The sequence below is a fragment of the Cebus imitator genome, unplaced genomic scaffold (genome assembly GCF_001604975.1).
Source record: "Cebus imitator isolate Cc_AM_T3 unplaced genomic scaffold, Cebus_imitator-1.0 Scaffold85, whole genome shotgun sequence".
Classification (NCBI taxonomy): Eukaryota; Metazoa; Chordata; class Mammalia; order Primates; family Cebidae; genus Cebus; species Cebus imitator.
Genome location: NW_016107400.1, coordinates 5131780 through 5144290, shown reverse-complemented (window position 1 = coordinate 5144290; position 12511 = coordinate 5131780). Strand labels below are relative to the sequence as shown.

Below are 12511 nucleotides of genomic sequence, written 5' to 3'. Positions count from 1 at the left end.
TTTTTGAGACAAAGTCTCACTCTGTCACCAGGCTGGAATGCATTGGCACAATCTCAGCTCACTGCAACCTCACCTCCCAGGTTCAAGCAATTCTCCTGCCTCAGCCTCCCGAGTATCTGGGACTACTGGCACATGCCATCATGCCCAGCTAATTTTTATATTTTTAGTAGAGATAGGGTTTCACCATGTTGGCCAAGATGATCTCAATTTCTTGACCTCGTGGTCCGCCCACCCCAGTCTCCCAAAATGTTGGGATTACAGGCATGAGCCAACACACCCAACCTATTTTCATTTATTTTTGAGACAAAGTCTCACTCTGACCCTCAGGCTGGAGTGCACTGGTGCAATTTCAGCTCACTGCAACCTCCACCTCCCAGGTTCAAGCAATTCTCCTGCCTCGGCCTCCCGAGTAGCTGGGATTACAGGGGCATGCCATCACACCCGGATAATTTTTGTATTTTTAGTAGAGATGGGTTTTCAACATGTCGACCAGGTTGGTCTTGAACTCCTGACCTCATGTGATTTGCCCGCCTCCCGAAGTGCCAGGATTATAGGTGTGAGCCCCCGCACCCAGCCAACAAAGGGACCTTTCTAAAGATGGAAAACTACTTCCAGTCCTCTTTTTACTCCTTTGTTATATTTTCAGACAAATTTGCAACAGATTCTGAGAAAACCTGCTGCAAGCAGCAGCAGGGGCTCTCTAGGTGGAGGAAAAAAACAGCCTAATTCCTGCAAAGTGCCTTGGTCAGAGGCACTGGGACATCCACAGAACTTGATTCACTGAACATCTGCTAGATGCCAAGACACATCTTATCCGGTTCTCTACCATAGCCCTAAGAGGGAGGAACTGAAAATTTCCTCCTTTCTCAGGTAAGGAGATCACAATATCACTGAGCTGATACAGTAAAATTTCAAGATGATGTATGTGAAAACTCCTCGAGGAGGGCTCTATGCGCAGAAATGCTGAATTGGTTTTTGGTGTTTTCCTTTTTTCCTCTGTTTAACATTTCCTCCCTGAGGTGAGCTTCACCTGTATTGCTTTCTCCTTCAGGGTCATCAGCTGAGGCCGGCTGAAACCCTGGACAGCTCCCAGCAGCTCCACGGTCCTGATGAATGTGTCTTCCTCCATGCACCGCAGGCCCTCCAGGGCCCACCAGGCATTGGCTTCAGCCAACTTGAAGATGTCATCAGAAGACGGGGCCACGACTCCATGGCAACCTGAAGAAAGGGGAGATGCAGGAAAGAAAGAGAATTTCAGGAAATGTTAGTCTGTGTCTTTATTGAAATGAGTAACATTCTTCGCCAGTCGATTTATGCGCTGAAGGGACTCCATAGCAGTTGAGAGCAGGAGCCCAAGGACCAGTTTGAATCACACTTCTGCCATTTCTTGCTAATTACTGGGTAACGAAGTCAAGGAAATGCCAGCTTTTTGCATAGCCAAATGCACAAACTAGGAGCAGTGCAACATTACAATTAAACTACAAATTCCCTGAGGGCAGAAAGAGCTGGTGGTGAACGGTCCTGACTTTCTATTCAAATCCAAGGCTATTTAACCTCTCTGTATTTCAGTTTTCAGGATGGTTGTGAAGACTGTATTATATATAAAGCACTTAGAACAGTGCTCACATACAGTAAGCACTCAATACACAATTTCTGTTGCCTACCTCGCCCCTTATGCCTTTGAGTTTGCAACCCAACATAAAGGTTCCAAAATTATGAAGGAGCCTTCCTATAAAAATGGGAAGATGGGCTGCACGGTGGCTCACATCTTTAATCCCAGCACTTTGGGAGGCCAAGGCAGAAGGATCACTTGAGCCCAGGAGTTCAAGACCAGCGTGGGCCACAGGGCAAGACCTCATCTCTTAAAAAAAAAAAAATATATATATATATATATATATATATATATATATATATATATATATATTAGCTGGGCATGGTGGCACATGCCTGTAGTCCCAGCTACCCAGGAAGATGAAGTGGGAGGATCACCTGAGCCTTGGTGACACTACTAACCAGCCTGGGTGACAGTGAGACCCCCTGTCTCAAAATAAAATAAAATAAAAACTGGGAAGATGAGTTGCTATCCATGAAAATCACAGTGGGGGTTGTGGCTTTCCCATCCCAAGAGAGAAGAGAAGTGAGCCCGTTGCACTTCCCTTGGCAACAGGAAAAACTCATCCATTTCGGTCTTTGAATAAGGTGAATTTTGCCTACTCAAACTAGTTACCAACCAACATGCAAATGAGATATTGTCTTTGCTGGCTCTGATGTGCCCAACCTGGGAGAAAACTCCAGGATCCTTAAGAGAAACCCCGGATTTCTTGCCCTAGCAGCAGACCACCACTGACCCTGACAAATGCACCAACCCCACCTGTGGCCAGGGCATTTCCCAAGCCCCACGGCCTTTCTCTTCTCATTGTACCTTCAATGTAAGTTCACTGGATTCCAGTCAAGGGGCAAAAGTTGACCAGATCAAAGATGCCAGTTGTGGTCCTCAAACATCTTTATCATAAGCCACTTGGAGGGGACTAATCCCTCCCTAGGCCAACCCCCACCCCACTCTCTAGTGAAAACAATATCAGTGGTAGCAGAGAATTAGAGAGGGAAGAATAGTTGACTAGTACATCAGGGCTTGGTCTTATCACTGTGTCTGTCCAGGGCTTAGAATAGAGCCTGGCACATAGTAGGTGTTCATCAAATATCTGTGGAATGAGTGAACACACACACACATTGATATAAAACAAAGCAGTAATCCTAATTCATTAATCACTAAAGCATAGCAGCAGTTAACACCCAGAACCAACTAAAGAACACTTGACCTATGCAGTGATATCAGAGCTTTCTTCCCTTGAGTGTGGAAAGCCTTACTTTTGTGTATCACATACACACAGTAAGAGCTCTGCAATACGACATGTACTGCTAGATCTTGAGGGCAGTGGGAGCCAGGGTGGTCACCATGAACTTTGGGTACAAATACAAGAACTGCCATTTACTAACTCTGTGATTTTGGACAAGTCCCTTAGTCTCTCTAAGCCCCAGTTTCTTTCATTTTAAAAATGGGAGAACACCTGAGCCTGGAAACCTGCAGCTCTAAATAGGAACAGGCATTCCTGTTTTCGTGCTCATCTGTTGCCTTTTGTCCTGCCATGTCCCACTATCCTTGCACCCATATAAACCCCAAACCCCAGGCTCCATGAGCATATAAGCAGATGAGCAGATGAATAGAGGAGCAGCATGGCAGAGAAGGAGAGAAGAGAAGGAGCATCTGAACACTGAGAAGAATTCGGCTGGGGACAGTCAGAGAGGAGATTGGTCACAGGACACCCGAACTCCAGGGGAAGACCATCTTCCCACTCCATCTCCTTTCCAGCTCCCCATCTATGCTGCTGAGAGCCACCTCCAAAACCCAATAAAATCCCCACGTTCTTGAAGAAAAAAAATGGGAGAACAGGACAATGCATGGAGGGATGATCACCCAAAGTAGGCATAAATCCAACTGTGACACTTCTTTGCTTGAAGTCACATGACGTCTCCACCCAGAGTAAAAGCCAAAGTCATTAGGATTTCCTTATCAGTCCCTACATGGCTGGCCTTGTCTCTCACTCCCCTCCAAACACACTGGCCCCTGCCTCCCACTCATAGGAGTGATCATGTTGCGCTCTCTGCCTGGAAGACTCTAACTGAAAATATTCACATGGCCCACTCTCCCTTGGGTCTTCATTCTGATGTCACCTTCTCAATGAGATGTTCCTTCGCAGTTCTCTTTTCATATGACAGTCCCCCTCTCAACACTCCTGGCCCCTTCCCTTGCTTTATTTTCCTTCTTGGCACTTTTCATACAATATACCATATATTTTACTTATGTATGGAATTTGTTGTCTTGCTACCCTCCATTTGAAAGTGAGCTCTTTGTTCACATAGTTGGTGCTTAATGAATATTTGTTGGGTGGATGAAAGCAAACACTGACTGTCAACTACTATCATTGGGTCTGATTAAATTTGTCTTCTCATGCCTGGCCCCAATCTGTACTTAGTAGGTATATGGTAATGATAATAAAATATCTAACACTTGGACAGGCATAGTGGCTCACATCTATAATCCCAGCACTTTGGGAAACCAAGGCAGGAGGATCACTTGAGGCTCAGAGTTCGAGATCAGCCTGGACAACATAGCAAGACCCTATCTCTACAAAAAATAAAAAAATTATCCAGATGAGGTGGTGCATGCCTGCAGTCCCAGCTACTTGAAAAGCTGAGGTGGAAGGATCTCTTGAGTCCAGAAGGTTGAAGCCATAGTGAGCCATGATTGCACCACTGCACTCCAGCCTGGGTGACAGAGAGAGACCCTGCCTCTATAAAAATCAAATTTTAGGCTGGGCGAGGTGTCTCACCTCTGTAATCCCAGCACTTTGGGATGCCAAGGCAGATGGATCATCTGAGGCCAGGAATTCAAGACGAGACTAGACAACATGGTAAAACCCCGTCTGTACTAATAATAAAACAATTAGCCAGGTGGGGTGGCACATGCCTGTAATCCCAGCTACTTGGGAGGCCGAGGCAGTAGAATTGCTGGAACCTGGGAGGAGGAGGTTGCAGTGGGCCGAGATCACACCACTGCACTTCAGCCTGGGTGACACAGCAAGACTCCATCTCAAAAAAAAAAAAATCAAATTTTAAAAGGATCTTATTAAGGATCTGCTACATGCAAGACATTCTTATAACCATGTTTCTGGGTTTAAAGCGAGATAAGAGACTTTCATTATCCCCATTTGATAAAGAATGAAAACTGAGGCACACAGAGGTTAAACAGCTTACCCAAAGCCACACAGCCAGTACTTGGCAGACTCAGGTGTTAAATCTACCCAGTCCAGCCCTATCACTGCCATGTTAAACCACTAATCCAAGTCAATCCTACTGAAATGTTTGTTACACCTATTTACTCATCAAACCTACTAGCCTGGATATGGAGTATGGGTCATGATTCCAGGTCACTTTACAAAAGTGTAACTTTTTTTTTTTAGACGGAGTCTCACTGTCACCCAGGCTGGAGTACAATTACACCATCTCAGCTCACTGCAACCTTGCAACCTCTTCCTCCCAAGTTCAACCGATCCTCGTGCCTCAGCCTCCTGAGTAGCTGGGACTACCAGCACACACCACCACATTCTGCTAATTTTTATGTTTTTAGTAGAGACAGGGTTTCACCATATTGGCCAGGCTGGTCTCAAACTCCTGACCTCAAGTGATCTGCCCACCTTGGCCTCACAAAGTACTAGGATTACAGGCATGAACCACCACCACACCTGGCCCAAAAGTGTAATTCTTTTGCCTATAGATTTTTGTCATTCTATTGCTCTGCAGACATTTAATCTAGTTCCTAGCATAAGGAGCCCTCTTAATATCAGGGACCTTGCCTGAAACATTGCTAGCCCAGCACTGGCTCAGGTACCCTGGAAACACTCACCAGGCATAGGGTCAGAGCTAGGGAGCTTGTCACTGCCATTCAGAACAGATTCAAAGACAGCCCAGAGGAATTCTTTAGGGAGCAGGGTCCTGGCCATCTTGGAAGCTGCTTGTAGAAGGATCTCAGGAAACTGTGTGAGAGAAGATAAAAGAAGAGGAATAATAATTAAAGCTCATTAAATACAGATTGAAATCAGAGTTGAAACACACACTACTTACTTTCTTCATTCTTCGATATAACAACTTCTCATATAAATCTAATCCCTAGTCCCACTAAAGCGGTCTCTATAAAGAATCCTATAAAATTATATTCAACCTCAATAATAATCCAACAAAGCCTAAATAACATAAGTACATCACTTTTCACCAGATTGACAAAACTAAAATAAAGTGCTAATACTTACTGCTGGGCACATTCATTTTTCTGCGGGACTGTTAAATTGTGCACTATTAGCAGAGCAATCTGATAATACTGACAGAAAAAGTAGGTTTAGGCCAGATGTGGTTGCGTATACCTGTAATCCCAGCACTTTGGGAGGTCAGGGCAGGCAAATCACTTGAGGTCAGGAGCTCAAGACCAGCCTAGCCAACAGGGTGAAATCTCATCTCTACTAAAAATACAAAAATTAGCCAGGTGTAGTGGTGCACATCTGTAGTCCCAGCTACTGGGGAGCCTGAGATAGGGGAATCACTTGAACCCGGGAGGCAGAGGTTGCAGTGAGCCGAAATCCTGCCACTGCACTCCAGCCTGGTGACGGAGCAAGACTCCGTCTCAACAACAACAACAAAAAAAACCCACAAAATACAAAAAGTAGCAAGACTCCGTCTCAACAACAACAACAACAAAACACAAAATACCAAAAGTAGCTGGGTGTGATGGTGTGCACCTGCAATCCCAACTACTCAGGAGGCTGAGGCAGGAGGATCACTTGAGCCCAGGAGGCAGAGGTTGTAGTGAGTGGAGCATGTCACTGCACTCCAGCCTGGGCGATGGGAGTAAAACCCTGTCTCAAAAAAAAAAAAAAAAAATGTAGGTGTACTTATCCCTTTTTTGGCTTGGTGCTATTTCAAAATTTTTACTAAACTTTGTATTTGATATAGTTTGGATGTGTACCCCACCCAAATCTCATGTTGAAATATAATCCCCAGTGTTGGAGGTGGGGTCCAGTGAGAGGTGATTGGATCATGAGGGCAGATTTCTCATGAAGGGTTAAATACAATCCCCTTGGTGCTGTCCTCACAATAGTGAGTTCTCTCAAGATCTTGTCTTTTAAATGCATGTAGCACCTCCCCGATCATTCTCTAGCTTCTGCGCCAGCCAAGTAAGACGTCCCTGCTCCCCCCTGCCTTCCACCATGATTGTAAGTTTCCTGAGGCCTTCCCAGAAGTTGGCAGATGCCAGTATCATGCTTCCTGTACAGTCTGCAGAGCCATGAACCAAATAATCCTCTTTTTTTTTCTTTCACAGTCTTGCTCTGTCACCCAAGCTGGAGTACAGTCACATGATCTCTATTCACTGCAACCTCCACCTCCCGAGCTCAAGCAATTCTCATGGCTCAGCCTCCTAAGTAGCTGGGATTAGAGGTGTGCACCACTGTGCCAGGTCAATTTTTTTTTTATATAGTATAGACAGGGTTTCACTATATTGGCCTTGCTGGTCTCAAACTCCTGGGCTCAAGTGATTCACCTGTCTTGGCCTCCCAAAGTGCTGGGATTATAGGTGTGAGCCACTGTACCTGGCCTTCTTTTTTTTTAATTTAACTTTTATTCAATTTTATTTAGGGGTACATATGCAGGTTTGTTACATAAGTAAGCTTGTGTCACGGAGGTTTGTGGTATGAATTACTTCATCACCCAGGTATCAAGCCTAGTACCCATTAGTTATTTTTCCTGATCCTCTCCTTCCTCCCACTCTTCACCCTCCAATAGGCCCCAGTATCTGTTGTTTCCTTCTATGTGTCAATGTGTTCTCATCATTTAGCACCTACTTATAAGTGAGAACATGCGGTATTTGGTTTCTGTTCCTGCATTAGTTTGCTAAGGATGATGGCCTCCAGCTCCATCCATGTCCCTGCAAACAACATGTTCTCATTCTTTTTATGGCCGCATAGTATTCCATGTAAACCTTCTTTCTTTATAAATTACCCAGTCTCAGGTATTTCTTTATAGCAATGCAAGAATTGCCTAACACAGGCCAGGTGCAGTGGCTCACACCTGTAATCCTAGCACTTTGGGAAGCCAAAGTGGGTGGATCACCTGAGGTCAGCAGTTCAAGACCAGCCTGGCCAACATGGTGAAACCTCATCTCTACAAAAAATACAAAAATTATCCGGGCTTGGTGGTGCATGCCATGCCTATACTCCCAGCTATTTGAGAGGCTGACACAGGAGAATGGCTTGAACCCAGTAGGTGGAGGTTGCAGTGAACCGAGATAGTGCCACTGCATTCCAGCCTAGGTGACAAAGTAAGACTATATCTCAAAAAAAAATTGCCTAACACAGTATTTATCATGAAAAGGAGGTGAAGAATGGTTGTCTCAACATTCTGGATGGAGACTAGCAATGAGGGAACTTAGGGAACTTTGGGTTGCCTTCGAAAAAGTGCCGTTTCTCATCTAGAATGAATGCACTTTGTCAAGACTTGGGATATTATTGACAGACCTGTCCATGAGCCCAGGGAATTCATCAAGCCCTACAAAGAGCTATGCCTTACTGGATCCCAGCTCACCCAGAGAGAAAGCCTCTCAGCCTATGTAGCTTCCCTTTTCGTCTCATCTTCAGAAAGGTCAGCAGTTCTCAACCCTGGCTGTGCATAAGAATCACCTGGGAATTCTACAGACAACCAGAGCCAGCCCCTAAAGATTCTGAGTCAGCTGATCTGGGGTGGGTACCATGGATTGGTCCATCTTGGAATCTCCCCAGGTGATTCTAACGTGCAGCTAAGGCTGAAAGCAACAGCTCTAAGACAGTTAACTTTTAGAAAGCAATGTGCATAGCAGAGTGAATGGTATTTTCCATTTTGTGTTTTTTAAAGAAGAGTATGTATACACTCTTGTGTTTTTAGTAGACATGGGGTTTTGCCATGTTGGCCAGGCTTGTTAAATAGGTATTTTTATACCTATATAAAACTTGTTACATAGGTATTCAGGATTTTTCTGAAAGGATGTCCCCAATTTTTCAGAAGAGATTGGGGACAGCAGTTGCCTCTGAAGAGGGAGGCTAGGGAACTAGAAGTCTGGGGTGGGAGGGAGACCTGCTTCTCATCCTATTACCTTTGGTGCAATTGGGATTTGTTAAGCAGGAGCATGTACTACTTGTTTTATTAAACATTTCCAGTAAAAAGAGTATGCAGAATAATACAACAAAACACCCATGTCCTCACAACCCAGCTTAAGAAATAAAACATCACAGTATAATTAATGTCTCTTCTTCACTCTTTGCCTTCCTCCTTCCCCAGAAGTAACTGTCACCCTGAATTTGGTATTCACTTTTACACTTCTCTTACATATAAATTTGGCTTGCATATGGTTTAAATTAATTCAGCTAGTATTTATTTACTTCGTATCCTACTATGGATATTCTTTTGCAACCTGGGTTGTTTTGTTGTTGTTGTTTTTTAACTCTATACTGTGTTTTTGAAATTTCAGTGTTGATACAATACTTTTTCAATTTCAGAAGTTTACTCTTTTAAGATTAGATGGATATATGTGTGTTCTCACTGATATGTGGGAGCTAAACTATGAGGACCCAAAGGCGTAAGAATGATACAATGGACTTTGGAGACTTGGATGGAAGAGTGGGAGGGGCGTGAGGGATAAAAGACTGCAAATATGATGAAGTGTATACTGCTCGGCTGATAGGTGCATCAAAATCTCACAAATCACCACTAAAGAACTTACTTGTGTAACCAGATACCATCATTTCCCCAACAACTTGGGGGAAAAAAAATTTAAATATAAACATAAGAAAAAAACAAGAAAGGAAAAATTTTAGAGAGATATATAACATTTGTGCGTCAGGGCTGGGCATGGTGGCTCACACCTATAATCTCAGCACTTGGGAGGCTGAGGCGGGTGGATCGCTTGAGGTCAGGAGTTCAAGACCAGCCAGGCCAACATAGTGAAACACTGTTTCTACTAAAAATATAAAACCCAGCAGAGCATAGTGACAGGTGCCTGTATCCCAGCTACTTGGGAGGTTGAGGCAGGAGAATCACTTGCACATGGGAGGTAGAGGTTGCAGTGAGCCAAGATTGTGCCACTGCACTCCAGCCTGGACAATAGAGGGAGACTCCATCTCAAAAATAAAATAATAAAATAAAAATAAACATTTGTGCATCAACTGCTTATGACTATATGTTTGAACATCCAGAATATGATTTTACTATGACTGGACTTCATAATGTGTGCTGTGCATGTGTGATCCTAGGTGAAATTCTGTGTGTTCAGGCCCTGCTGAGCATGTGTGACCATGTGCACCTTGCGCCTACAAGGGCAGGAATGAGAGTGTGTGGATGTACTTTGTGGGAGATCTGATTACTGGTCAGCAAACATTCGCTCCTTTACTTTCCTACCCTCTACCTCCATGGAAGGAAACTCCTTCCTGCCCCATTAAAGTTGGGCTTGGTCATCTAACTTACTTTGGCCATTGGAATGCAGCAGAAGTGATAGCGTGCCAATTTCCAGCCTAGGGCAGAAGGAGAATTATACTTATCCCTTCCCTTTTTGGTAGCTTCACACCTCCATGGTGAGAACAAGTTCTAGAGCCTGGGCTCCAGAGACAGCCTTACGGAGCAGGGCTGTCCCAGTGACCCACAAATCAGGCAGCAAGAGATACATGAGAATTGTTCTATACCCTTGAGATGCTGTGGCTTTGTAATGCAATAAAAATAACCAATTCATGCTCATTTTGCATGTCCCTTGGCCTAGACTGTCTAACTTCTGGAGCGTTACTCCAAGAAAAGTGCTGTGCCCAAATTTAATGGTCAATAAAGACTTGTTATTGGATTGAATGTGTTTGCACATGTGATTGCATACACTGAGAATACATGTGCATGTGCACAGGGCACCAGCCAGTGTGAAAGCCAGGACAGGTGTGCATGTGACATGCACACTAATAGCAGAGTGGTGGCTAAGCGACACCTGTCTGCACACATCTGCCTAGAGGGCCACACCAAAGGGCCTGAGTTCATTTAGCTGTGGCCTCACTCCCTTTTCCAGAACCTTTCACATCCTGGAATGGAGCTGGAAACCTCTTAGCTTTGAGGCAGGGAGGAAGCTTCCAGAACCATAGACAGCAGTAAACCCAATGGTGTATAACTGACCACACTTTCTTTCCCTTCAAACTCCTTCAGCCTTCTTAAGATGGAGCACAACATTACCTTTATGGCTATAGAGCTTAATTCATCTCCTGAGAAAAGCACTAGAAAGGATGCCAAGTCCTTCGTGGTCTCAGCTGTCCAGTACTGAGGGAGTCTAAAAAAAGATAATAGCCAGTAAAGTGAAAAACCATACTGTGGTAAACATCTGTTGCCTTTTCTTTCAGGAATAGATTATCTTATACTTAGAAAAGCTGTCAATCACATGATCCCATTTCCTTGACCAAGAAAATTGGCATGTGATGCAGGCTGACCAACCAGAGTCATCCCTGGGAATTTTGATGGAACTATCAGAGAAGCTCTCTTTTCTCTGGTATCTCTGGCAGTAAAGAGGATTTTGGAGGACATTCATATAACCAAGTGGAAAAAATAAAGACCACACCAAGGAAGAGCTGAGGAACTGGAGGAACGTATTCCTGATGATGTCATTTGAGACACTTGATTCAGCCATGCCTGAAGACCACCCATGTAGTTTTCCATCATATTCCATTCCTGAATTCAATACATCCCCATTCTCTTCAGTTTGAATTGAACTATTGAATTTCTGCCATTTATATCACAGTGTTTCCTTCCTCCGCCTCCTCAATAGAAGAGCAATGATATATTTCCTCCTTTTAATTTACCATAACAGTCTTCTCTGAGAATAAGAAAGAAATTTTCTCTTGAATTTGGCAGGATAAAATAAAAGCACTGACCCAGAATCCACTGTTATTCTTATATAGACCATAAATGCCTACAGTGAAGAGCATTACACTATCTTTGGTGACATCTCTAAAGGAGGTCTGCCCAATTAGCAGTGACAGCTGGTGTGAATGCAAAATCATACAGCCACTTTGGAAGACATTTTGGTGATTTCTTACAAAAGCAAACATGATTTTGCCATATAGCCCAGCAAACACACACTTTGGTATTTATGCAAAGGAGGTGAAAACTTATGTCTACATGAAAACCTGCATACGGATGTTTATAGCAGCTTTATCCATAACTGCCAAAACTTGGAAGCAACCAAGATGTCCTTTGGTGGGTGAATGGCTAAATAAACTGTGGTTCATTAAGACAATGAAATATTATTCAGCACTAAAAAGAAATGAGCTATCAAGCCAAAAATACACCTGGAGAAAACTTAAGTGCCTATTAGTAAAAGAAATCTATCTGAAAAAGCTATCTACTGTATGATTCCTAATATATGATATTCTAGAAAAGGCAAAAGTTATCAGTGGTTGTCAGGAATTAGGAGTGAGGGAGGAATGAACAGAAAAAGCCCAGAAGGATTTTTAGGGCAGCAAAAATACTCCATATGATATTATAACAGTGAATACATGTTATTATACACTTGTCTGAACCCATAGTATGGAAAGCACCAAGAGTGAACCCTAATGTAAAATATGGACTTTGGGTGATAATGAGAATCCAATGACAATAATGTCAACATAGGTTCATCAGTTCTAATAAACGTACAACTTTGGTGGGGGATATTGATCATGGGGAGCTTATGCATGTACGGGGTCAGAGGGAGATGGGAAATCTCTATCGTCTCAATTTTTCTGAGAACCTAAAACTAGTTTTAAAAATAGTCTCTAGGGTCAGACATGATGGCTCATGCCTGTAATTCCAGCACTGTGGGAGGCTGAGGTGGGTAAATCCCTTGAGCCCAGGAGTTCAAGACCCACCT

At 43.6% G+C, this 12511-nt stretch overlaps 1 protein-coding gene across 1 annotated transcript in view; it reads right to left on the bottom strand.

Annotated features, from left to right (window-relative positions):
• The window catches only part of OTOA (otoancorin), a 78695-nt gene that overhangs the window by 17134 nt on the left and 49050 nt on the right, over positions 1 to 12511 (bottom strand). Inside the window, exons 20-22 of the mRNA XM_037740615.1 lie at positions 10843 to 10936; positions 5465 to 5594; positions 1031 to 1218 (exon numbers count right to left, since the gene is read on the bottom strand). Of these exons, the coding sequence (XP_037596543.1) occupies positions 1031 to 1218; positions 5465 to 5594; positions 10843 to 10936 (412 nt within the window). The remainder of the gene's footprint in view (positions 1 to 1030; positions 1219 to 5464; positions 5595 to 10842; positions 10937 to 12511) is intronic.